The 27,189-nt window shown below is 44.4% G+C and overlaps 3 protein-coding genes and 1 long non-coding RNA gene across 4 annotated transcripts in view; 2 read left to right on the forward strand and 2 right to left on the reverse strand.

Moving 5' to 3' along the window:
- Positions 1–236: 236 nt before the first annotated feature.
- LOC143180112 (uncharacterized) lies at positions 237–3,090 on the forward strand. The gene is made up of 6 exons (XR_013002079.1): positions 237–274; positions 354–372; positions 420–434; positions 470–473; positions 536–1,316; positions 2,976–3,090. It is a non-coding gene; the product is annotated as an uncharacterized LOC143180112 (long non-coding RNA).
- A 446-nt stretch (positions 3,091–3,536) lies between these two features.
- Cln3 (CLN3 lysosomal/endosomal transmembrane protein, battenin) lies at positions 3,537–10,723 on the forward strand. Its single transcript, XM_076381472.1, has 7 exons — positions 3,537–4,631; positions 6,996–7,147; positions 7,795–7,953; positions 8,980–9,316; positions 9,569–9,718; positions 9,820–9,960; positions 10,036–10,723. The coding sequence occupies exons 1-7, from the start codon at positions 4,446–4,448 to the stop codon at positions 10,174–10,176; spliced, it is 1,266 nt and encodes a 421-aa protein (XP_076237587.1). The 5' UTR covers positions 3,537–4,445; the 3' UTR covers positions 10,177–10,723.
- A 1,475-nt stretch (positions 10,724–12,198) lies between these two features.
- LOC143180113 (actin-like protein 6B) lies at positions 12,199–14,711 on the reverse strand. The gene is made up of 6 exons (XM_076379646.1): positions 14,642–14,711; positions 14,406–14,600; positions 13,684–14,121; positions 12,602–12,942; positions 12,426–12,521; positions 12,199–12,363 (listed from the first exon to the last, which is right to left on the reverse strand). The coding sequence occupies exons 1-6, from the start codon at positions 14,709–14,711 to the stop codon at positions 12,199–12,201; spliced, it is 1,305 nt and encodes a 434-aa protein (XP_076235761.1).
- A 2,044-nt stretch (positions 14,712–16,755) lies between these two features.
- The window catches only part of LOC143180114 (cell adhesion molecule Dscam2), an 85,153-nt gene continuing 74,719 nt past the window's right edge, over positions 16,756–27,189 (reverse strand). The window contains exons 11-25 of the mRNA XM_076379647.1: positions 25,874–26,179; positions 24,956–25,255; positions 24,155–24,286; positions 23,706–23,845; positions 23,221–23,384; positions 22,559–22,773; positions 21,339–21,926; positions 20,901–21,170; positions 20,271–20,725; positions 19,793–20,066; positions 19,545–19,691; positions 19,237–19,391; positions 17,581–17,800; positions 17,091–17,181; positions 16,756–17,008 (exon numbers count right to left, since the gene is read on the reverse strand). Of these exons, the coding sequence (XP_076235762.1) occupies positions 16,756–17,008; positions 17,091–17,181; positions 17,581–17,800; positions 19,237–19,391; positions 19,545–19,691; positions 19,793–20,066; positions 20,271–20,725; positions 20,901–21,170; positions 21,339–21,926; positions 22,559–22,773; positions 23,221–23,384; positions 23,706–23,845; positions 24,155–24,286; positions 24,956–25,255; positions 25,874–26,179 (3,710 nt within the window). The remainder of the gene's footprint in view (positions 17,009–17,090; positions 17,182–17,580; positions 17,801–19,236; positions 19,392–19,544; positions 19,692–19,792; positions 20,067–20,270; positions 20,726–20,900; positions 21,171–21,338; positions 21,927–22,558; positions 22,774–23,220; positions 23,385–23,705; positions 23,846–24,154; positions 24,287–24,955; positions 25,256–25,873; positions 26,180–27,189) is intronic.

Below are 27,189 nucleotides of genomic sequence, written 5' to 3' on the forward strand. Positions count from 1 at the left end.
GGCTCGCGTTTCTCGCGACGTTTCCTGCGTTCTTGGGCGGACGCGCTCGCGAAATCCATCCTGGAACGAATTGCAGCTCAAGGTCGCTGTGTCCAGCCTGACGTGTGGGATTCGTCGTGACTGAAACCTGCCCTGACGCTCGTTTTCTGTTTATCAAGTTATTCCTGCTTCACTCTATGTAGGCTATGGCAGGACCCTGATGGGGAATGTAACCCAGCATTTTCTAAGACATAAACATGTCCACTAGATACTTAATGAGGAAACATTCTATAATGTAGCAGTAGAGCGTGTTTTTAATCATCAGAAGTCATTGGTATGTGACCAAGAGGGAGGATACGAATCACGATTGAAAGTCGAATCTTCATGGGCCGCGTAGGCGCTTCCTGGTTATTTTAAACCAGTGATATAATTGTTCCTAGAAAGTTGATGCATCGGTAATTATTAAAACTGTATTGGAAATTCATCGTAGGGAGGTACGATCTATCGATCGAAGGTTGAGAAGAGTTTAGCTGCTTGTGATTCAAGAGGTAAAGAGACCAGGAAAAAGACGAAGGAGAGAAAGAATCAGTGTGCTTCGTGTTCAGGAGCCGACTGTTCGAGTCTACTCTGGAGGAACGCTTCGGGGGCAGAGTGCGCGCGAGCGGAATGTTTATGCCGATCGGCCGAGCGCAGCTGAGGCGCCTGCGTCGCCGCTCTATAACCCGCTGATTTCGCCTGGAGCTTATTTATTTCGGAGCTGAAACTCGCCGCGGCAGCCACGTGCTACGATCGCAGCTACGAGTCAGTCAGCCAGAGTTCTTTCTCTGCGATATCATCGATCGTGGGGTGCGTTATCAACGCACGCACAGTGTGAAAGACTAACAAGAGAAATAGAGAGCGCACTTAGACGCTGATAGAAGGAACCAAAGGAAGGACGAGAGAAAGAGTGTACATTGTCTATCGAAGTGGCTGTCAATTGTCTTTTACAGCGCTACGATTTGGTGCATCGGACTTCTTCTAGAAGCTACGATTGCTCGTGTAGAAGTTATCGACTTCTTCTTTAGGACAATTAAAGTCTTTCAGTGTTGAGTGCGGTGATCGGTTAATCGAGAGTAGCGATCGCCGTGGCTCCGTTTCTTCTTTTTTCTTCGGCGTCTTTAATTGCCCTTCTGTGATACAGTTTCGTCAGGTTCAGTCCCTATTGCTGTGATCTGTGTTTTGTGATAACAATATTTATTCCTTTACGAAGGACTTCTAGATTTATTCCAGCTCCAATTTTTCTGATCAGCTACAACGCAGGACCTTCTCGACGCTTTCGGAGCAGTAATATATAGTAGGTGAGTGTTTGATTAAGTAATGCGCGTTTTTGCATCGACAGCTGCTTTCGGAGCGCTTGCTCTACCGCTCGGCGCTGAAATATGCGACTTTGACTTCCGAGGAATTGCTGCCTGTCGTAGGCTCATATCGCTCAGTCGCTTGCGTGGTCTCCAATAATTTTATTTATAATTAGTAAACTTTGAATGTTTACAATCGCGGTTTCTTCAACCGAATCGACGTCAAATACTATTTTTACATATTTTCTCTCGAAATCACGATGACACATGTCATCAACTGTTTCGCAAAAACTGATCTTTCATAATCAATAAATACATATGTGTCAGATTATTTGCTCATAGGGTTTACGTTACATCAACTCAAAGACAGTTCTGTTCGAGTATAATCGACGTGCAACCGTATTTGGAATTCCTATAAATCAATTTGATTCCCCTCAATTTCAAAGAGAAAAAACTTAGGAGAACACGAATTTTAAAAATTTGCTTTTGTGAAACCTTGAGTAAGTCACGCCGACTTGGTCGAGTAATTGCTCTAGCGCCACTTTTTACGAGTCTCATTCACGAGACTGTCGAACAACGTCATTTGGATCGTGCTCTGGGAAAGGAAAAGAAGCGATATGACAGCAAAACAGTTTGGACTGGGTTATCGTGGAAATAATCGCCTGCAACCAACTTTCTGACAATCAGAGGCGAATGAACTCTTTGACGAGTCAAGATATGTTAGTCGAGCCAAGTTAGAGACCTAGAAACGCTGTCGTGGAAAATGAACTCTGCGGAAGCTGGTTCCAAGGGGAAGAGATAAATAGCGGTGAATGTTCAGTAACCTCGCAACTGTGATTACGATAACGACACTTCATTCGTTAGGCCGATTCGCGATTGTAGAAGAAATTTGACGATAACTATTTTTGATAGGAGAGTGTACTTCTTTTTCTTTGAATATGAGATAAGACAGAAATGATGTCTTTTTTATCTGTATCTCTATTTTATCTGATGGATAATTAAAAAAATTCTTGTAGATTACTCCTAGATGAGAAATCGATCTTCTGATCGAAAAAGATCTCCGAAACCTCTTTGTAGCTAGTCACAAAAGCAGCGAGCTTCGAGGTCGCTACGACCGAAATAATCCTTTACGTTTTGGAACGCGAGGCGAGACACGTGATGTGTCCAGAGAGGTCCCTAAAACGTAGTGAAACTTAAAAAGATGTTCTGTGAACATAACAGAATCACGTTCTAACACTGAATACGGAATAGTCGAAATAAAGTCACCGACGTCTCGATTCTCCTTCCAGTTCTCCGTTTCCGTAAGAAAATCAGGTTCGTTTGAGCCATTTTTTTATCGATCAACATTCAATTACGCTTTTCAGTCAATCGTGACGAAAGACAGAAAACAAACAGGAAATGGATAATTAAGAATTTGCGCATTCGGTTCTCGCGATTTCCGCTTGGACGGGCAAGCGATTGGCGCGTGTAATTCGCGAAGCAGCATCAAAGTCAACATCGGAGGCGTGGGCGATCTAGCGTCGCCGCGAAACTAGCTGTCGATGGCAAGCACGCTGGACTGTTTATCGAAGCGACAGCGCTTTGTTTTTACGATTCTTTTTCCTAGCGAATCTGCAATTTTAATCGACGCTGACTCGCGCGCTGCTTTTCCTGTTTTAACAGTTCCTCGTTGGAGAGCCAGGCGTCTTGACGACCGATTTTCTAAGGAAACTCACCCACGCAGGCAATTCTAACACGGTGTCATCATCAACCCGAAAACACTTCTAAAGAAATACTCGAAAGAAATCGCAAAGGCCTTACATCATTCCGTTTGTTTTGCCATTTGCGTTGTCTTATGTGAATCGAAGAAGGTGATCAACACTACTGATAAAAGAGTGTTCTCACTACTGATAAAGCAACGTTCTCTGTGGGGGTAGACAAGGTGGGGAGAAGTAACGAAAAGAGAGTGAAACCAGTCGAATTGAATTGTACCTCATCGAACCGAGAGCAGAAAGATATTGGTCGTATCTCGCGTGGGAGAGGTAAACTTCGAGACGAGAAAGCAGGAGAATTCACCGAGGCTCAGCGTTGAAAACAGCCAGGTGAAGAAAGCGAGGAAGAAGTTTCTCGAAGCTTGGTTACCGCTACAACTGCTATCGTCGGTGCTGTCGCTGCTGTTGACTCTTCCAGAACGTGGAGGGAGACATTCTCGGTGAAAAAGGAACCCGAGGAACGTGCGGCGTCGTCCTCGACGAAGGAGATATCTGTGTTCGTGTAGGTCGCGGTTCGTGTGACGTAATTTGTATGGATTTTGTCTGCTACAGAAGAAACTATTAGCTTATTAAATTCCTGGAAATCGAGGATTACGAATACTTGGAACAGTAAATATCTTGGCCAATTTCCTCTGACGGATTATCTACTTGCATTCTTCCATTAGTTGCATTAGCCTGCTTGGACTTCAGGCTGCAGAAACCTTGATTTTGAACTCTGACAAGAAACGGGAACACGTATCGCTGCGAGCGAATAGTTCCTTGGACGACAAAAAGAGGCTGAAAGAGCGGAAACTCGAATCGGGTTAAACGGTAGAAGAAACCCCGTTTCTTTGGCCTGAATAATCGCGACGCGAGGAAACCTTTCCTTCAATCGGAAGGCATGAGCTACTAAAACCTTGTGCTCCGGTCAAGCGATAAAATCGAAGAGCTTGAAGCCCTTAGCTGCCGCCACATACCTTTCCCAAGAAAACGCGCGTCGTTGAAAGGAAGAGAGAAGTTTCTCGAAGCTTGGCGCGCGCTGACTCTGCTCTAGAGCCGCTCGAAAAGGAGAAGTGCGAACGGACAGGGACAGGAAACAACGGATAGGCAATACGGGTCGCTCAAAAGCCAATGGGAGTGCGTCATCTTTGAGAAAGGGAGAGAAACAAGATCGTTTCTTACCGCGGTACTTCCAAAACGGATTTAGAAACCCCCAGTGCTCCATTTAGGACTTATTAAATAGGGTCAACGAAAGCAGGATTTAAGGGGAGAAAATAGAGCAGAGAATATTTGAAAGAATAAATCAAAGAAAAGTACCTAGATTTAACATACCTTGGGGAGCCCTGCCCTGGGGAGCAAGAAGTTCGTAAAAAACGAAACTAATAAGAATTTAGTTACCAAGATGGGGAAGACTAAATTGAGCTCTGAACGACACAACAACGTTGTGTTTGATGAAGAATCTGTGGCGGTCCGAGCTCGTTGGCGCAATCTTGCTGCCTTCTGGGTCCTCGGCCTTTGTAACAATTACGGATACGTGGTGATGCTTAGTGCGGCCCATGACATTCTCGAGAAAAAATTTGCTTCATCGGTGAGTACATTTGATTGTCCGTGAATCAGCTTCACTTGGAGAGGGGTAGTCAGTAAGGGGATGAAAAAACGGTTGTATCTCTTTTCACGTGATTCTTTTTTTCCTCCTTCCCCTTTTTTGTCTTTTGTGTTTCATCAAATGAGTAGGATATTATAAAGTAGAAAAATGAATAATGAAATTCAATATGTTACAGAAGCTTTCCAAATTGCTGCTATTTTTAAAGTCGCTTAGTTTTGGAATGAAGTCAGATGATTATATTTGAAGAATCCGCTTAGTGGACGGTTCGTAGATTCCTGTGGAATCGGTTGTTTCACCCATTTCTCATTACGACATGGTCGTGACTTAAGGCGACTCTGAGTGGCCTTCCGTGGTCAATTTCGCTGCATTGTTACGCGTCGTTGACTTACACGCTCTGTATCGTTTTCAACACACGGTACAAGTATTAGGATTGTTAAAAATACTCATACTTTATCAGTTGTTTTTATACATACTATTTTCATGTGTATCATAAGCAGTATAGTCAAGAATTGAAAATTGCTTACTCCAAAATTAAACTAAAAGAATCTTGGGATATTAATCATTAATGATGACGTAACTTTGTTCTCAAATGGATCGATTTATTTCTTTCAATCTCCGCGACATCAAGGCCACCTTTGACCAGCCTATTTTCGACAACCAATCGCGTCCTCGCTCATCATTCACCATTCATTTTCGGTCAGCAAATCTGGCGATTGCGACATAGCGCGCAATTTGTGACGTGCTTCACAGGACGCCTTGGAAGTTTTCCGAGACTCCTGTGTTTGCCCACGACAATAAACGACAGAAGACAATTGCGACACGTGTCGGTAGCGATCGGATAAAGGCATTCGTTCTAAATTGATAGAGTTGCTGAAGTGTAACGAGACCTATGTTCACGCTTTGCAGTATTCAGTCAGCCGGTGACTCACTAAGCCATCGCACCGTGTTACAGAACTGCGATTAGGTCCTTGTATCGATTTGATTCTTGCTGTCACCCGAAGATACTCCGATTGCAAGGGGATCCATGGGTCAGTGGAAAAGTTTGCGAAATCGTCGGGATATACTCCTAGAATAGCTTTAATTGGTCGAACTATCAGTTCTCTTTTTTAACTGGCTACTCTTCGGTCAGATTTAAACTGTTGCGACACTATTGGTCGACACGGCATCCCTACTTCCACCCATGTAGCTACGTTTCCATTAGATTCCAAGTATTCCACGATGACATTTTTATGGGAACCATTAGGGGTTGATTTTTTTTCCTCGATATATTTTGAAACATCAGTTTTCTAAATAGGGAAACAAATTTTATAAACATCGACGGAATCCGATATCGAGTCGTTAACTGAATAAGCGGTTTTTTATTATTTTGTAGATTAAATTCTCAGCTTGAATAGATGAATCGTGAACACGTGCAACCGTTCATCCTGAAAACCAAAACCACTGTTGCTTCTTTTACGCCATTTTAACGTTTCATTGTTTTTTATGTACTATTATCGCTTCCCTTATGCATATTCGAAATGCCAAGAACTTTAGACAACGGGTAATTAGGCTCAATGACGAGAGGTATTTTAAGAAGTTTATCGCGGAAGTTTATCGCAGAAGTTTCGGTGAAATCGATGCAGAAATTTTTCCTTCACATGTTCAAGTGAAAAACAAAATGTGCTTCCGATAGATAGCAGAGTACATGACATCGGTACGTGGGCACATTCCAGGAATCAAACGCCGCAGAGTCATTTAACTCGGATCCCACGCGTTGTACAACTATACAATTTAATTAACTTGCTTCATTACACTGTGCTGAGGCGACAAACTGGCACCTCGATGATTAGCGGCGTCATTTAACGACATTTACTGCGATCTTCACACCAACTCGCGCGAAACGAGCATGCTGAGGGGAAAAGAGGAAAAGTTGTTAAAGTAGAGGGCAATTAAGCTGAGTAACGACTTCAAAGCGGGTTCAGATTCTCGTAATCAAGAATTTTCATTATGTCATCTGCAAAACTATACGTGACACAACTTGCATTGTATAATAGAATCCTTTCCCCTACCTTCAGCCTTCTCTTCCTCACCGATCGCGATACGACGCTCTCGGAACGCGATTCGCTTACGTAAGCTGCGAACCAACAACGGAAATTAGTATTCACCTCATTCAAGGTGGTAATGTCCGTGAAAAGAGATACTGCCGCCGATAGTGTTCGCGGTGAACACTGACCAGCCGAATTATAGGCAAATAATAAAGAAGCTAACTTTCGGTCTTTACGCAATGACCTTTTACATCGGAAATGGAGCATTAATCAATCATTTTCTTTTCTTTCCCGCTTCCCGTGTTCGTTTTCCTATGTTAAGGACACTGGCGAGGTTCACACGAATGGTACAATGGTAAATACCACAGGAATCCGATCCTGCAACACACTGTCCACCGGTGCCATTCTACTGGCGGATATCTTGCCTTCACTGGTGGTTAAAGTAATTACACCGTTCCTACCATTTTATGTACAGTGAGTATCAAGATTTGTTTACTTTTTTTTCTCACACATCATTGGACATTGCACAAATTGTTGCCAGAAATTAAGCCAGTGAGCACTGATTCGAAGTCAAGAGCTTATTTCGAGAGAAGGGTCAAAAACGATCTCGCAATCTATAATTATTGTTAGTAGATTCGATCGATTAGGAATCGATATGGGCCGCGAAGATAGTGTGTCATGATGCATTGTCGTGAATCTTGTTATCTGATGCGCTTAATCGTTCTGGTTTCCCCTAGCAGATGTAAAACGCGACACGTGTTATCTTATCGTCGACGTGTTTTCATGGGCTAAATTTTCACAGATTAGTCATCTGTGTGTACACAGAACTTTCGAGAATGAAACTGGGACTTTCGAGGATGATTGGGATTTAAATCGTCTTGGAACATCTCTGTTGCACATTTTGTGTATCTCGTTTAGACAGGATCGCGATTAATTAACATATTCTACCGGTTTCGCGACTCATCACGCGTGTCCTCTTTCGTCATTTGTTTGAATGTTGCTTTCTTTGGGCATTGAAGGTTTCGGGGGACGGATCATCTCCGGAGTCGTGCCCCTCCGCGGGCACGTCGCTATTTCCCGTGAATGAAACGCTAATCGATTAATCGAATCGTTAATTACAGTGCTCGACTGGCTACCTGTGTGTTATTTTCCGCTGCAGGATTCATCGTGGTGTCGTTGAGCACTACTGAATGGCTTGCCATTATAGGCGTCGTTATAACGTCACTCTCTTCCGGTTTGGGAGAAGTTACGCTGCTCAGTTACAGCCACCAGTATCCGAAGTAAGTATATCCCTCTTGTTATTCTTCCATGTATTGATTTGCGGACAGTCGCTACGGATGTCGTTTCTCTCTTTCCTTTTTCCGACATTCGTTATGTACAGAAAATCTCTTTCTTTTTTTCATTATCTTCCCTTGCGAGCAGAAGGAATCTCTTTAGTAGCCGCGATTTACGTTTGGTCGTTTCAGAATCTGGCGTTCGTTTACGCGCGTATTAGTGTCGAGACGGTAGAGATGCACGCGGTGAGTTTCCGTTCATCCCTACTACACTCACTTTTACATAGACCGATAATAATTTAACGTATGTCTTGGTCTTAGCGGGTGCTCGAGGATCACAGCGTGTGTGTATAAGAGAGCAATAAAGCTAAGTAATGCAGTAAAGTAAACGAACGAATGTAGAGAAAAATGTGTAAAGAAAGCGACCTAAGTACTGTTGATGCAGGTATATTGCCAGCAATATATATGTATTGACAATTTAGACAATTGTTCCAGAAAAAAATGTAGCGATAAGATAACTGCCGTCGGCAGCGTGGCCATCCAATGTTTAAAAGTAGAGAAAAAAAGCATTATAAACAAAACATCGTGGTAGAACTAATACGAAAATAAGATAAAAAAAGTACAGTAGGGGATTCTGAAAAACTAGTTGCAAGCACGAGGTACGTTTGTACTTATGTGTAATAACTGTTAATTATAATCTATTCCCCGCCACTCTTTCTCTTTTTCTGTCTCTCTTTCTTTCTTTACTAACAGTTAACCTTGCCGTTGTAAAACTTCACCGTATGATACGCTCTCGATGATAACACGTGCTCGAGACGTGCCTTTGTATAACGCGATCGGTCTTTGTATAACGCCAATAGTTCCTCAGTAATTAATTAAAACGGGACGGTATGAAATCGATAACTAGTGAAACTGTTTCTTTTTTTTACACACATGTTACTGTCACAGCTGTATGTCGAATTCCTTTTCCCCCTTTCTTTTATTAAACATTACCATTGCTCCGATAACTGAAGGCCATTCGTTATTTCGCAGACAAGTAATCTCGACATGGTCTTCCGGTACAGGAGGCGCCGGAATAATTGGTGCGCTCTCTTATGCCTCCCTTACCATGTGGTTGAGCAACGAAGATACATTATTAGTTATGATAATCGTACCGATCATACAAGGAATCACTTTCTGGTTGGTTCTGGTCCATCCGCCGCAGTCCAGTATCCCGATTACTAAGAATGGTATCGACAGCCAAGAGCAGATCATTGAGGTTCCTAGGAAGAGCTTTAAAGAAAAGATCAATCTGGTACCCGGCTTGCTGAAGTATATGATACCACTCGGACTCGTGTACTTCTTCGAATATTTCATTAACCAAGGATTGGTAATGCCCTTTTGTTCCAAGCGCTTTTGTAGACAATCTATCCTCGCCTCTTTACACTGTCGCTTCTGTTGTTTTTCTTTCACGCTGATTATAAATGTGTGCTTTCATATACTTAGTCTGCTGTAACACTATTACGTGGAATTGCAAAATCGCGCCGGATGATCGTAATAGCGTTGCAGTAGTTAATTTATGCAAGCAAGAATGTATGAGGTAACAGTTGTTTTCAACGATGCATTAAAATGTAATTTACAGTACGAACTCATCGAATTCGATGGCATTTGGTTAACACACGCCGAGCAGTACCGCTGGCTCCAGGTGGACTATCAGATCGGAGTATTTATATCGAGATCGTCCGTCAATCTTGTTACGATTAACAAAATTTGGATCATGGCTGTTTTGCAGGTAACAGCGTGATCGATTAAGTGTGTTTGCTCTTGTTACACACGATCCCTCCTCCAGAGCAATCGAGCACGTGCTTACCGATCTATCGATGTTTGTTTCAGTTTATCAATGTGATCATTCTGCTCTTCGAGACTTTGTACTATTACATGCCCAGCATTTGGATCGTCTTCGCCTTCGTTTTATGGGAGGGCCTTCTGGGAGGTGGGGCATACGTCAACACGTTTTATCGAATGTCCACCGAGGTAATACAAAGGCATTTCACAGTGCAATATCATTCTTGTTAAGGAAAGAGATGAACGATCGTGCTCCTTTTGCAGATTCCAAGGGCGGATCGCAAAATCTCGCTAGGAATTGCCACGATGGCTGATTCTATTGGCATTGCGTTAGCAGGGTGGCTATCAATGCCAGTTCACAATTCCATCTGCAGGATGCCACAACCATCTCGAGTGGGCAGCTAGAAGACTTCCAAGAAATAGTATTCAATCGCTGGGACTGGTGCGAACTGTGCGCTATGAAGAACATTTGTTACCGAGTCTTCTTCGATACATCCGTCACAGCCTCGATAACACTGATAACGCTAACAGTTACACTTGTAACCGTTTAGGGCATATAATGCCGTCAAGTTCTACAGCGCTCGTTAGTGCTACGATAATCCGCTTGATACCTCGTTTACGTTAACTCCTCTTTTAGTGGTAGAGAAGGAAAGAGGGCACTCCTCTCAGAAGAGTAAACGCAGCCTGGGAAGGAGGACCAGAGGATCACAGTGTTCTCGTTTTCCCACCTGTCTGTTAGTCAGTTGGCCTTTCGTTGGATTTGAACCGTACAGATGTCGTTGAGAAAGCGGAAAGGATCATGCGTAATTCAACAAGTGTTCCTGAATGAAATTCAATTTACTAGATTGTAAGTTCGATCGTTCTGAGATTTTATTTGGTACAAATATTTAAAAGACTAGGAACAGGACTATCCTTATAAAAAAGAAGAAACGCGAAGAAGGACGGTTGCGTTCGATACGCTCGTTTTGCTGTGCGTTTGAGAAAACTGGCTCGAAATAATTTCGACGAAGCGTCGTTCAGTTGATACGAGATTCTCTTTTCATGATCGTGTGCGTATATTTGAAGATGTACGCGGTCTCGTAGTCGGGTATAGTAGCGAATTTGTAAACGCAACTTAAGCATTTGTGACTATGGTTATGCAAGCGTTTCGTATATTTTAGTTGTTAAGATTTTATGCCGCTGTATTATACCTCGTTTGCGGCGATAAGAACGACAGTATTTATAATTAACGTAACAGATGATCATTCACCACGTGTTGTAGGCCTCTTCTCCGGCAGATAAAATCAGCGAATTTGATTACGACTCTTTGCTCCACTCACGTTTAGACACGCGTGATTTGCTTTTCTAATAGTGCTCGATTGCAGGTGAAGTTGAGAATGGCTTCACAGATTCTTTGCGACGATTATTTCTCTTTTTCAGCTTTTTTCGTGTTCAGTTTCATTTATGGTTAAAATTTTCTCTTAATTTTTTCACAGTGTTTTTTATGTCGAGTTATCCCATAAGCTTCATAACATTCCTTTCAAAAAAGGTGTCGTTCGAGCACGCGAATGTATTATTGGCGTGTCAAGGAAACAAGAGGACCAATCAATTTCAACGATCGTGTAACATTTAGTCGAACAGCTCTTCGACTCGCCTTCGTGAAAGGTTTTTTTTCTTTATCAAAATAATTCACCTCTTCCTGATATACATATTGTATATGTGATAATAGCGATAGTAATGTTACTACATTCACAGAACATATATATGTATATACAGCGTGATATATACATATATGTATAGATGTGTATATTTATATACGAGATATTATATCGTTTATTACGCCATAATATATTTTTCATCGTTGTGGAAATGGAACTGCTCCAGGTGTATTAAAATCTCTACGTCACGGTTCATGATTTTCTCATACAATTACTTTTTTTGAACAGCGAATCGTAAAAAAGTGTAGAAAAAACGATTGTTCAAGCGTGTAACGCTCGTTACGATTGCGTCGAAAATAAACGATAAAATCATTTTTCAAAATTGCTCTTATTCAATGTTATCCAATGCAAATTTGCGTTAAGCTTATCGAAATCAAGGCCAACGTAAACGCGAACTGGTTTCGAGCAGTTAGGAACTGTGCATTTCTTATGTTTAGTTAGAAGCCCGACACAAACTTTTCTTACAAGTTTCACGAAGTTTAGATTTAATTTCATATTCGACATTCACCCCTTTAAAATTACTCTAAATCCCTACGTCTCCTAAAATCGTTCGATATCAGTTGCTCATATTGTCTCATTTTGGCCTTAGAGTTCTTAAAAATCCTCTCGAAAAGTAAGCTGGTAAAAGACCACTATAAAGTGAAACAAAAGCTGCACGTACAAACGACGGACACTTTGTAGAAATAACTATATGTAATAATTTTGATTCACTTTGTGCGCAATTAGGCTGTTACGCGCATCGCTCTAGAATGAGCTTCCCAGACTCCTCGTATTCTTGTCGTGACAGCCACATCTGCTGGAAGGATCCAAGAGAGCTGAGGATCGATCCTCCGATCCAGGCACCGTAGCGACGCTCGCTGGAGCTATTCGCGCTAATTATTTTCAGTCTCATACTCTGCGAAATGGAGCAAATCAGTATGAAAGTCATCACTTCTACATCTTCTAAGAACCACTCACCGGCGGAGTTTTGCTGGCTAAATCACGGTTCAGTCTTTCGCTAAAGCCTTGTAGGCAAGAGTTGCCACCAGTGACAACGACGCTCCCATACAAACTCTGATAGAATACAAATTTATTTTGAAACTTTCCGTCGAAGTTCTCGAATATTACAAATAGAAGCTAGACGAGATACGTACAGGTCTGATGTCCATGTCACACATGCCCACGCTGGTCGTGACGAGCGGACCTACGCCAAGGATACTGGCGCCAACACCTTTCACGTTGCTAGGGTCGAATAAGGCTTCGGGAATCATCAGTCTAACCGAGCCAAAGTCGTCGTTATACCCAGTTGGGAATTCATAGTGTTTCATCGGCAGGGTGTTGGCCACGTCCTCGTCGTATGGACTGTCTGAGACTTGCAAGACGTTCATCTGGAAGTCCTGAAGCAGCTCTCGGACCATGTAGCTGAGCCAGGAAGACGATGGCTGTGGGCCTGGTCTTCTGGTCCAACGTGGTGTTTCTCTTTCCCTTACCACATCTACAGTGAACAACGTTATTAGATTTAATAATAATTCTTTTATAGAAGCTCCAATAGATATAGTGTAAAAATGTCCATAGAAACATGGGTGTAGACTACTGCAACGCTTTCAAGTTACTTTCCTGATTAACATGTTTCTCCAAAGAACTTGATAATCGACCATGTAGGTCAGACTCCAGCAATAAGAGCAATAAACAAGAGAACAAGGTAGTCCCTGCTTCTGATACGTCCGTTTAGAAAAAAACATCGGAACGTAAATACTTATAAATCCTTTCGGCGGTGTAAGTGGCTCTAAGTGTTCAGTAAATCTGTCCAGCGCGTGCGGTATAGACGCACGGACGTTCAATGCGTGCAATCAACGTATTATGACTCAAGTGCTCTGCACACAGCGCGCGTTCATCGCTCAAAATGCCTACTGACAGGATTAACTGGCCCCTTTTGTGACTTAACATACATCGTTCAACGATGGTACTAAACATTCCCTTTTATGCCAGAGTTATACTTATTACGGGGCTGGCGTCAATTGAAGTCAATATTTAACTTGTGCATCAATGCCGACGTCAATTGAATTACACGGTGTGTCGCGTTATTTGTGGCACAGTCGAAAATAGAAGAGGAAGTAGCTTCACGTGTACCATATACGTCGTTGAGTCAGAAATTAGTCTCCTGCTCGGTGTATCACAAAGCACAGGGTATCTATGACTCTAGTTACGATGTATGATGATTAAAAAAGATATCTGCCTTTACTGGCGACCAGGCAGGCAGGCGTCAGCTCGATATCCTTCTCCTCGAAGAATTGCCTGCATTGCATCGTGATGAAGTCACCGCCTAGGGGACTTTTCACGATTCCTTGAGTGATGACATAACCGTCGTGCACAGGGACCGCGCTCGTGTGAGTTGCACCGCTGTCGACGACCATGGCCGTTGATCTGCCGTTTGCATATGCAGCTAGAACAGCATTCTTGCAAATGTACATCGCTGGAACGTTGAACTTCTCGAACATCAACTCTAGAAGCTTTTCCCGCTTCAGCCTAGTGTTCCAGGGACATTCGGTCATCAGGATCGGATGGTGCTCTGGCAAGGCATGTAGACGCTGCTTGTAGGTGTACTCTGTGAGACGTTCGAACATATCCCAGCCTTCGATCATGCCATCTTGCATTAGACTAATCAAATCCATATCTAGAAAAAACACAATTGAATTAGAGACTGAGGAAATTGTTGTACTTCACAATCTGAGTATGTTTAGAAGTTTACTAACAAGGGTACCAGGATATCGAAGTTTGTATCGCTATAGTTGCAATGATACACTTGTGGATTGACTTCGATTCTATAATACCATGAAGGAAATTGGATTTTATAACGCTACCCCGTAATCAAATTTGAAATAAAGAGGGAATCGAGGGTCAGGTGATTGAACTTAATGGCATTCCTCTGTTTACAAGATTACGATCAGAGACGATTACCCTTCTTTCGCACTTGAATTGCCGTGACATCGATGTTGTAATGCTTCCTGACGGTCTGATTGCCGTCTGGTGTTTCGATGGTGTCCTCCCATATACCGAGGGTGGTCGGAATTTCGGCTTTCGGTGTGTCTTCCCCGCCATAACCAACGCGAAGGCTCTGGTGTCCAACATCGAAGATGATAGCGCCGACCTCGTCTGCAGAAAAATCGAAACATTTAAACCGACACCCGTCGAACTAACCACATTTTTCATGAGAAAAGCACGGATCGCGTAGCACACACCTCCACCGTAGACACCACCGCTCATAGTATCTGAGAGGAAACGGAACGTCGGCGCATGCCCAGCAACCCTCTTCGACCCTCACCGGTCCATACCCCTTCCATCGCTTCGAGCGGCATATCGAGGATTCTGCGACCCTCCGACGCGTCCCGCATTGCTCCTTTTGCATATTCGAATCGACGATCAGGAAGAGGACGGAGCGCGATCGATCGACGCGTTTGCGAAAGGGCTTCCGTGCTCTCGCGGCTTTTATCTGAGTTCGTGCAATGAAATGGAATACTGTAATTCAAAAGGGAAAGCCTACCATGGCGTAGGAAGATTCTTTGGGTTCCAGAGTTATATACTTTCGCGCCTTTTGATCGAGATAATTGGAGGAGAGGAGTAATTAAGAGACGGCGATTCCATTATGGAATTAGTGTTGTATATTTTACAAAGTAAATAGAATATAAACAATCTAAAGTCGTCTAAAACACAATAGTACGAATTTCGTGGTAAATCATTCTTCATATATTATAAAGTATACGATTTGTCAACAGATCGATATCTCTTCTTTCGTCGCCCGTGGTATCACATGATTAGAACCACTGGCTTCCGACATAACGAGAGAGGGATAGAGCACGAGACTCAAAAATCGCCGTCACATTGCCGAGCGTGAACGATCGATTAGTTGTACAGTGAACTGATTCGATGGGCAACACATGTATAGACTCGATGGGTGCGTTTTCTTTGTTTAACGACGATCGAATAATCATTTTTCTCTGTCGGTTTGTCCTTATCATATCGGATCGGTCCGTCGATCGTTAATCGACGCACGGTTTCGAGAACGCGGGGACAACATCGTTTCTCTTCGATACTTCTACCTCCTTTGATTTCCTTCTTGATCGAGGTACAAGTACGTACAGTTAACACGGTAGTACAGACATCTTACAGACAATAAGAGCGATTCCTTTTTTCGTTCAATGAATTAAGTTTATTCTACAACGTTGCTACTAACATTTCAGTCTCTCATTAATTGAAACGACACTGATGACAACGACGAACATCATTGTTTTCTTTTTTTCTTCGCCTAGCATCGTAGGATTTTTTATTTATTTATACACACGTATAACACACTCCTCATGGGGAAACATCCACGCACGCTGTCTTCGTTAGGAGGCGATCGCGTGAATCGTTTCTAGCTGACAATGAGCGTATGACATCCGTTCGCGTTTCGGAAGGACGACAGTGAAATCAGTAGATTAGAGAACGATCTACGAAATTGGAAGACCAAGTAAACTCGTTAACAAATAGCGTATTGCTCGCTCGGGATATGCACTTGATATAATGAAACTCGTCTGACCATGATGACGCAGCTGTAACGTAGTCTTAACGATAGGACGATTCGTATTAATCGACGTTACTTATTTACGAATAAAGGTAATAGGAGTCTCTTGCAGGCAGACGTTGGTCCACCCCTTAAATTACTTACAGTCAAGTATAATAGTCTGACGCAGTCTTCCCGTAAAACAGACTCAAAGTGACGTCATGGTCGAATTCGAGTAACAATATCAAACTTTACTTCGATATCCTGCAGGGAAATCAAACTACTTTCCCGGAACAGGATAAGTAAAACTTCTTATAGAATAATAATCTCTATTCGAAACGAAAATGGCAGTCGATAAATTCGATCGATACGGTTCTCTGGGACGTTTTAAAACGCAGATCGCAATCGAGACATCCTGATCGGTATCGATACGATTAAGTCGCAGTCCCTCGGATGAAAAATATCAGAACGAAGAACCAAATGGCAGTTCGAAGAACACATCGTCGAGTCAGTACGTTTTATAGGACTACGGTCGGCACGTTTCCATCGACGTAGGCCAGGAACACGAACAGGGAGAGTGCGCAGTCGTTCAGCGGCCGCTTGATAGATGGCTCGGCCGATATAATTAACGAAAGACGGACCACGGTTTTGTGTTTTTTTCTTTTTTTTTTTTACATCGAGATAGTTAGAATGGGGTTTTTCGTTCATAGCGGTTCGGAAGAGTCGCGCAGCATCGTTATGGAGGTTCACCATAGGTTGTACACTTATTTACACCGCGATTACGAAGTCACGGACGTTTCGTTGGCTGGTGTGGCCGCGATCGAGGTCGCACTCGGCCTCGCTTAGCTCAAACGCGTCGGAGAAGCCCGTGGGTGGGTCCAGCTTGGGGATGAACAGGTTTCCTGATCCGTCACGCTCCTGGTCCCGACTGCTCGACTGGTGCTTGGAATTGCCAAACCCGGAGAGTGGGCCGAAGTTGGAACGGGTCTCCTCGGTGGTATGACGCGCCAGCTGTAACATCCTGATGGACCGACCACCGTTAATTACTTCCATCTCTCTGTACTTCCGTTCGCAACGCGAACGAATACCGCGCCGAGACTTACTTGGGTCTTCCCCTTCCAGGAAACGATTTTCTCTCAAAAATCGGTGAGGGTTCCGTAGACGTGCTAGATTCTGGTCCATGGTACAGGAAGTCTGGAAACAGAAAACGGGCCGATTTCCCTCAACGAATGATACGAGCATCCTCGAAAGAAACGTTCTCTGTATCTCTCCCCCGATTCCGTTCCATAGTCTCACGACAACACAACAAGCTTTTGTGATATGCTCGGTCACATTATCGGTGCATTCTAACGAACGTAGACAGGCAACGGGAACGGACTTCCGGTGGTGTTGCGGTGCGTGGAGAACCTCGCGACGCTTCCCGCTCCTCCCTCGTTCCCTTTCGTCTGGCAGACGGAAGGGCACCGAGGTCGGGGCTCGGAGCAGGCGATGAAAAGGATCGAGCCAACCAGACGGACCCAGACAGAAGTGAAAGAAAGTGAGAGAAGAGAGAAGGCGTTTTAAACCGATTTAGAAGGATGAAAGATTGCATACTGTGGACACGCGAGTCGGCCGCAGACACCGAGTGGTGCGAATCGACGAGGTGATTGGAAGACTCGGTTCGGCTGCTGGTCCCGACTTCCGTGTCGCTGTCCGAGCCCAGGGTGTCGTATTCCTCCGACTCGGACTTGCCCTGACTGACTTTGTGCGTTTTGTGCAACGGCGCAGAGGACGAACGGCCTCCGCGCACCTTAGTGTACCGGTTGCAATCCGACTGCAATCAGACGGAATTGGTTCGATGAATTGGCACATCGCACGAGGAAACGAGGAGACTCGCTACACCGATTTTTCGCCTCAACGATCCCCCGTTAGTCCCTATCGGCGGGCATTCGTAAAGCTAAGTTAGAGAGAGGCTCTAGATCAGGGCCAATCGTCGATTCGAAATCGCTGCGAATAGCTGCGAACCTTGCCAATCGATTGTCGAGCCGCACGGTGCCCTCTAGAGGACGACTTTGTCGAATCTCCCAGCGTGCTTTGACGAGGTCATTTGAATAGCGCCGATTGAACGAGATCGAATGGCACTGATCTAATCACCATTCACGCACTACGGTCGTTCCTTGTACGATTATCGAACAACGAAATTATAGTCGCATGTACGATGAGATTCGAGACAGAGTATGTTTCTTATTCTACTGCTAGATGAGCTATGACAAGAGTTGGCGAGAGATGCGTAGAATGGCGAGAATATACATGTAAGAGAAGTATCGTTTGCATCGGTGTGGCGGTTCCTCGATGGACTGATCAGGACAGATGCGAAACGAAGCAAGGTGGGACCAGCAGTCACAATGATCGATTCTCTATTGATGCACATCTGTTCTACTCGATCCGCGCGTCTCTACTGAATGATCTCTTGCTAGGTTTTTCGAATGATCGTCGCGATACGGGCGACGTGTTTGCGAGTCGTTCTTCTCGACGACGCGTGGCTCTTCGAATTCTCGGTTCGAATTCACGGTAAAAAAAAGAAGAAAAGTAGAAACAATCTTCGTGCCAGACAATTTCTAAATAGTCCCGAAGCCAGGCGTATGTGCACACGAACGGAATGCGATTGGGATTTTGCGCAACGCGGTTCACAGCTGAAATTGATGCAGCATGCTCAAGCGAATTTATACGTCTTTCTTTTTTTTTATTCTAGTTTACAAATTGCTTTCCATCGGATTTTCTGTTCCTTATTATCAGGGAAAAATACAATACCGGTGATAGGAAGGAAGCGAAGCTTTGAGAAGGACGTTTGTCTCGGGAAAAGATAAAAGCTCGTACACACATATATTAAAGTATACAGACGCTACTTTCATTTACCAATGTTCATTTTTATCTCGAATAGCTATCGAAATAAAATACTTATCTCTTTAGGATATAAAGGACGCCTAGTAAATAGACAAGCTATTTGTTCACGTATCAAGCTCTTGAGTTTCAGTGATAACAGATCACAAAACTGATTATTGGTCAACGATTATCATTTAATTCGTAAGGTACGAATTTTTATCTTGTAATAATTTAATGACGTAATTTTCGAGGTCGTCTGCGTGCCGGATGGAAAGGAGAGCATGCGGTGTGCGCGAGTATTTTTCCACTGGCTGGTGGACAGATACGGTAAGTGAATGGTAGAAACCGATCGTGAATGACAAAAGCAAACTGAACGGCGAACGATACCTCTCGTAATTGAAGAGTGTCGGCAGCGGACAGTCGAGGATCGTGATAGACGAAGGTCTGAAGTGGCGCCGCCGAATTGCAACGGCTGTCACCTCCTGGCGGGACGCTTTCCTCTAACTGGAATGTGGCATAGGGGTAGATGTCCTCCGAATATTCTGCAATCATTTTTTCCATTTTTTAAGTATTTTCTACTTAATACTCATCGACGATTGAACAGACATTCTCACTATTATGCAATAATTCTTCACGAGCCTAAATGTGAAGTTACAATCTATTTTCAAATAATTTTTAGTGACTTTCATGATCACCTGGAATTTTCTCCAAAGTAGCCATCTCGCGTATGGGCGAACGAAGCGGCTTGCGCACAGTAGCGTAATACTGCTCGCGCTGCTCCATGTTCTGCTTATTGTCTAAGGCTGCCGCGGTCTGCGCGTCGTGTAGACTCGCCATTTCCCCTATAAACGTACCTACGGTCATCGTCATTAAACGTTACCTGCCGCGCGAACGTGCACGTAAGGCAAGTTTACGGATAAATCACTTGGTATCGGCTACTAACGTTTCCGGAAACAGTAAAACACAGCGCCAGCGGCGGCAATAATCGCCAGAGAGCAGAGTATCAGAGGTATAATCAGCTTCAGATCCGAGTAGACGGATGAGTGTTGGGGTACGTAGGGATCGATCTCCACAGTCGGCACCGTGCTGCTTATGTGTGGTTGCAAAGTCGTTACTCTGTACTCAGCGACCGAAAAACCCGCGTTATTGTGCGCCCTTATTCGGATGTCGTACGTCGTTCCAGATTGCAGCTCGCTGAGCGTGTATGTCTTTTGTACCTGAACAACGGAACATCCGAGATATTACCTTAACGTCGAAGATCTGTATCATTCATTCGAATTTAACGACGTCTACTTTTTCCTTGAATACGTTACATGCTCCCTAATTCAGAGCAACAAACTTGTCTACGTTAAACTGCCGGTTGAGCTGATAGAAAGAAAAGCAGATTCATCTTGAACACGACTGACTGAATCCTCCAGTACCTCGATGTTATTCGATACCGAGGTCCAAATGTCTTCCCCGCTCTTCCTGTACTCCAGCTCGAAGTAGGTGATCGGGCATCCACCGTCGTTCCACATGTTTAAGTGTAGGGTAATCCATGACACGTTCACCGTCACGAATTTCTCGACATTACTGGGCGGGTCTTCGGGCTTCGATCCTTTCGTGGTAGCTTTTACGATCACGCTGGGCGACCCCATATCGATCCGATTATACGCTGTCATGTACATCTGATAGTCATTCCCACACCACAATTGTGACAGAACGTAGCTATTATTTTTGTGGGAGACTTTCACCTCCTCCCATTCACCAGATTCTCGTTTGTAATGGAGAATGTAACCCCTGATTGGTGCGCCACCATCATCGCCGTTCTTCCATTGGACGTTGATCGAATTACTGGTAGCGCTGGTGGCGTGAAGCAATGGGGCTGCCGGTGGAACTGCAAAATGATCGTAATAAAATTATCGTTTTCCATGCTTCGCAGCTTTACTCTTTACATATTTACTCGTACATAAAGGGAATCGATATTGGAAGAACTTCCTCAGAAGTACAAAACTTTGGAACATTGGAACCTGCTTGTAATGATCTTCAAGAGAATCGTTTAAGACACGTACCTTGCACAGTTAAACGGTGCATGATGTGATCAGAACCGTGAACATTCTCCACGTAGCACGTGTAATTGCCGCTGTCTTCCCTGTGAAGATCCATGATCTGCAGCGAGCCATCCAGCAGCAAGGACACCCTGGCAGACGACTTTACTATCTGGCCCCATTGTTTCCACGTCACCGAGGGTTCTGGCTTCCCAACGTTCTGGCATGGTAACGTCACATCCTGCTTCCACGGAACGACCAGCATCGCGCCGAAGGAGTATATCGCTGCTCGAACTGTAACAGCCCAAAGCAGAGGTAACTCTTTTCATTTTAGAACTTTGGAACTTCTGTAACTGTAAGTAATCACTTACTGCTTCCCACTTATTAATCACAGAAAACCTCAAAAAGATAAATAATTTCATCTTCGTTAGTACATGTCAATCTGTATTTCACTCTACTTACCTTCGTTGGAAGGCGAGATCGCGATAGGTTGTGTCTGCGGTCCCTCACCCACCGAGGTGACAGCGGCGATACTGAACTCGTACTGGTTCCTCTTGTGCAAACTTTCGGCTTGGTAGCTGGTCTGATAGGGCGGCAGTGCCCGTCTGTACTGTTTTCCCTCTGGGCCGCGGATATGAACGTTGTAGGACGTGATGTTCCCGTTGCTTCTCAGGGGCGGTTGCCAGGACACGATAATTGATGTTGCGGAGCTGACGACAGCCTTCACTCCCGCCGGCACCTCTGGAAGGTCCTCCTTGGTGACGCAATACAAAGGTGGTGACGCGACACCGTCCCCAACCCTCGTCGAGGCCAACACTTGGACAGAGTAATTCGTATACTTCTGCAAGCCACGAATCACGACAGTCAGAGCATTGGTGATCTTCATTTCTGGTTTGATGCTGTCTGCAAGAGCGTCCATGTTCTCCCATAGGACCTTATAGTCCTTCAGAATCCCGTTGAGACTGGAGTTGGGGGGCGCGTACCAAGAGACCTGAAGCGATTGCGAGGAGAGCGCCGTGCAGCGCACGTCTTGGGGCGGCTCGCTCGGCACTGAGAATATTTCGGTGTCGTTAGGAATTAATTACTCGGATCAATTTAAATGAAGCTTGAAAATGTTCGAGACGCAAGGAATATCAGTAAACCCTCGCAAGTGTCGCAGATGTCGTCTCGAGAGCAGCCGGCAGTCGTGGAAACTTTAAAATCCGGCAGGAGATTCAAACTACGAGCTGGTTTAACGCGGAATCTGTTTATTTTGCGAAACCGCGAGGTGCCCCCAAGAAACACTCCTTCGCGAAAGTTGGAGGCACAGAAAGCACTTCGGAGTTTAACCGAGCCGCATTCACGATGCTGGGATTAAAGAACTTATTTGCAAGCAGATCAGTTCCAGACAGCCGGTTCTCTCGCTTCTGAATTTATTATTTATTCGGGTTCCGACCGGATGTACGGTGGTTGGTATTCATAGCGGAATTCATGATAACCACGCGGCATCCGCTATTATTCTGTTCATGAATTTTTGAGCGCCATTGAATTGCGTTCGTTAAATTTGATACCGCGATTTTTTCGACGCTTGATACTCAAAATCGATTCCAAGTATTCGATGAGTAAGTACAATAAATCTTACTCGACCAAACTCTAAATCCACTGACGTCTGCTAAACTTTGACTCTACTAACATGTACTTACCATCTTGCAGGGTCGTCGCAACAACTTCCGGCGTCATGGGACCCTGGCCAAGCGCGTTGTAAGCCTGCACCACAACACTGTACTGCGTGAACTTCTTCAAGTTCGTCAACTGGTAGTGTCTGCCGGGCATCGACGTCCTCGTCAGACCTAAGGCCACGCTGGCCGTGGAAATTCGCCTCTCCACGGTTCTGTATGTGTACTGAGCCGCTGCCAACCTAAATATCATACTTTGGTCATAATTACGTTTTAGAGAGAAAAAATAGGATTCCACTAGAGCTGAAATTCAAACTTGACGCTTCCCGAGTTTTTCCTTTAAATGATTCCAATTCAAATCGTGGTAACATTTTCTCTCTACAAACGTAACGTTTGAAAATGAGTGCAGTCTGCAACACTGAAATACTGGGAGCATTTCAGTAATACTCGCAACGCGAACGCAACGGGTTTGGAAAATATTTCAACGTCAATGTTTTCCGAACGAAATAAACGAGAAAACCGCGGCGCGCTCCTGTTATTTATCACAGCACTGGAGAGTGTAGAATATCAGCGTTATCCGAGAAACACGCGCGGGCGTTGCAATTTGGTATGCGGCCGTGACGCGGGAAACGTATTCGAAGGTATCGGAAAGCGGGTCGTTAAAGGATGCCGTTCCTCTGGATCGTTACCGATGTTCCTTGTAGCCGACGTGATAGCCGAGTATCTCTCCGTTCCATAAATCATGATCAGGTGGATCCCAGGTGACGTTAAACTCGGTCGAGCTGACAGGATCCACCTTGAGATTTCTCGGCGGTCCGCCTGGTTTCTCCCCTTCTGTCGTCGTTTCCAAAATCTGAAAGACGGAATATGTTACGAAATCCGACGTCAGATTACATCTCGACCGCCCTTTTCCCGTCATCTCTGTATTTATCTTTCCGTTTTCTATTCGATCGCCCCCGATAAACACGATAAATGGGTGCACCGTTCATTTTTAATCGGACCTCGCCTTTGACGATCACGAGAGAGATTCAGCGAACAAGAAAATAGTCGTTCAACGGATGTACTCGTTTGTAAGTTGTTCCAGGGAGTATAAATCGTTTCCCAGACGTCTACATTGTTGCAACAAGTAGGGAAACGGGGATCGATCGTATTCAGTTGTAGTCGGAATACTTACATCACTTGCTTGACTCCGACCTAATTCGTTTTCCGCGTAGATTCGAAATTGATAAGTAACTGCTGGACGCAAACCGTTCACGTGCGCGTGAGCTTGGGTACCTGGCACTGTCGTGTGGAACGTGTGATCGTGCCACACCTCTGCAAAAGAGAGGTATTTTGACGATTACGAGTGAAGAGCTGGATATGAAGAGTTTTTGGAAATTTGAATTTTTAAAAATTTGAATATTTAAAAATTTGAATATTTAAAAATATGAATTTTTGAAAATTTGAAAATTTAAAAATTTGAATATTTAAAAATATGAATTTTTGAAAATTTGAATATTTAAAAATATGAATTTCTAAAAATTTGAATATTTAACACAGAGAACCCTGTACACTTTCAAATTTTAATAACTGCTTGTGAACTAACTGTATCAAAAACTGCATATATCAAGAGAATCTACTTGCCAGTGTCAGTTTTGTACTCTATAATGTACTGCGTGATGGGGCTGTTTCCGTCTTGGCTAGTGGTCCAGCTGATATTGATGTATCGACTTCCCTTCTCGATCACGACGAGATTTCGCGGGAAATCGGGCGGCTCTGCGCGTTTCCGGGGCAACGAAAATATGAAAGGAGATCATTTTCGTTAGTCATCGGTGATCGTGACCATTCGGTAGCGCGGTTCTGGTAACGTCGTTACGCAACTGCAAAGCGTTCCGTACCGGAACGTATTTCATTTTGCGGCCACGGTTATACGCGGCGGTTATCTCTTCCGTCGCCCGTGCACGGCCGGCATTTGTGCGAAAGCGCATTAAATTAAATGGACGAGTTGCCGAGCGCTCGGTATACATTACGATAATTACGCGCGCGCACTGCGACAGCGTTATATGCAAATACCAAGAATCCGGAAACATTATCGAAATTGTTTCGTCCGGACGACTCCGATGCATTATGCCCGATAACATCGTTATCGGGGATTATCGCAGCACGTTCGACATAAAAAAAAGAAAAAAAAGAGGAAAACTACCTCTAAATCCCTATCCATCGGAGTCTCGATTTTCCTCTTTTTTCTCACGATTTTTTAAGCTCCATGCGCCTCTAATTTACACGACTCGTTACGTCGCTTCGTTGCCATAGATAACATTAATAATTCGTTCCCAAGCCGAGATCGACGCGATTGTTTTTGTTCCTCCTGTTTTTGCCGTCAAACAGAATGAATGACTTCCGGTACAAATTTGCGACGTGGGTGAGGCTTAAACACATTCTTACCTTGAATATAAAGGTGAATCGTCATTTCGTCGTGGCCATAAGCATTCGACGCGATGCACACGTATCTCCCACTGTCTTCCCTACTGGTACTGATGAAACTCAGGGAGCTGATAGTACCTTCCGTGGTATTCTCCTCTTTCAACGAGTATCGATAGTCGGACAGCTTCTGGTCCAACTGCGCGCCAGACTTTTTCCAAAGTATTTTTAAGGGATGATCGCCTTTCGCCTCGCAGCGCAGCGACGCGTTCGAGCCCAGCCTCGCTGTTTGATTACGATGTTTTTCCACGAACTGGGCGGGTACTGTATGGAATAATCCAGAACAGCGATAACCAGTGTTTAGCTAGCGAGGATTTAAGGGGGAAAGATGACGGTTGAAAGTTAAATTGTAGCTTTTGCGACTTAGCAACTAGTAATCGCGCGTGTTGCTTAAACGCCAGTGTATTCCTGTTTTCCAGTAACTTCGCAATAAATTCCGTGGAGGCTCATCCTCCAGTACTTTAGCAAAATGTGTCTCGAGTGCATAAAGAGTATACCAACCATTAAGTCGTGAGAGGTACAACAAAGCTGCCGTAATTTGTCTGTCTTTACTTTTTTCTCTCTCGTATCTCGTGTATAACATATACAAGCGAGATAGAGGTTCATTCCAAAATAGGATATCTCCCACCATTCAATTAAATAATACGTACAAATACACCTTCACACTTCACGAAATATACTTTAGAGAATGATCAAAGACACTTATCGAGCCTTTTCCCAATTCCCCTTCGCGAAAGTCTTCTAATCCCCAATTTCTGCTATCGCTTCACATAGAATTCCCTCTTTAGCGCCGTCACGAGACTCGTAAGTCTACCATGTAGGAAAAAGACGATCGTTTGGGAACAAACGTTGTCGTAGATTTCGCTCTAGGAGACATCTTACCGTTCACCATTAGATGTACGACCTTGCTGAGACCAGGGCCAATCCCGTTCACTGCCTCGCACAAGTAAAATCCCTCGTGATCTTCCTGCACGCGGCCGAACACCAGCGACCCGTCAGCGTGTATCCCGAAATCTTGGGCGTGCTTGTGCGTAAATATGTCGTGATAGTCGCCAGGCTTCTTTCCGCTCGCACGCCTCCACGTGACCTCTGGCTTCGGGAATCCTTCAGCGCGACAGTGGAGCACCAATCGCGACATCCCCTCAGAGGCACGGACATCTTGAGGTTCCATCACCCAACGGGGTGGCACTGTTTCATAACAGTTGGGTCGTTAGTTACCCCTTTGCATCGGGTTGAGTTTCGCGCGCTGCCAACCACGCTGGCATCTGAAATTTCATCGTCTCGTTTCCCTCCCATTTTACTTGCAGATCCCGACGACTTTTAATGGATCCCGCGGACCTCTACCTCTTCTTTCTTTACCCCGAAACAATTATCGCGACCTGGGTCGTTAGTTTGCGAAATTTTGACGAGACTAACATCGCCTCACTGAGCGTCTCGAAACCGTTAATTGAAGGCTAGGATAACAGAGATATCCTGGTAGCAATATCCTTGTGGGTAACCCGTTTCAGATGCCATCGTGTTTGGGTCTAAGCTTATTGCGCCGAAGCAAGAGCGAACTTCTCGAATTGGCCTACTGCAATTTCCTACTTCAGCGCAAAGTGAAACAAAAGACGTGATCTACGGTCGAGAGAGGAAGGGGTTGCCTTTTGCGATGAGAAACTTTGCTGCCCGATTAGATATGTCGGATAATCGTTTCCTCCCTGTCTCGATCGCGAAAGGAGGCAAGACAGGAGTCAGACCGAGGATAAAGGAAGATAGTAGACGCGAGAGATAGAATAGGGGTGAAAAGTGCGCGAAGAGAGAACGAATGGTGCGATACTCGACGTTGTGTTAAGTAAAACTGCTCTAAACGAATAAATACAGTGAGAGACCACAGTGAAATAGAACGGTGCAGAAATCAGTGCTGTGCGGACACTTCGACTCAAAGACAATGCGGTGATTGTGCATTTGCGTACATACACGTAGTGAAACAAGCCCTTTTGTGGATCTTGGTCAGACATTTGCGCCTGACAACCATTTCCCGTGGGAGAATTAACGGATAGACGTACGTGGCGAATAATTTTTGGCGAACTGGTTCCATGCTATTATCCCGCCGTCCACCACGATACGAAACGTTCCACGCTCCATCGATGCCTCGGAGCGTATCGGCGAGGGTCGAGCTAATTATTCGCCACGTAACGTCGAATCGATGGAATCGA

Source organism: Calliopsis andreniformis, chromosome 6, assembly GCF_051401765.1.
Source record: "Calliopsis andreniformis isolate RMS-2024a chromosome 6, iyCalAndr_principal, whole genome shotgun sequence".
Classification (NCBI taxonomy): domain Eukaryota; kingdom Metazoa; phylum Arthropoda; class Insecta; order Hymenoptera; family Andrenidae; genus Calliopsis; species Calliopsis andreniformis.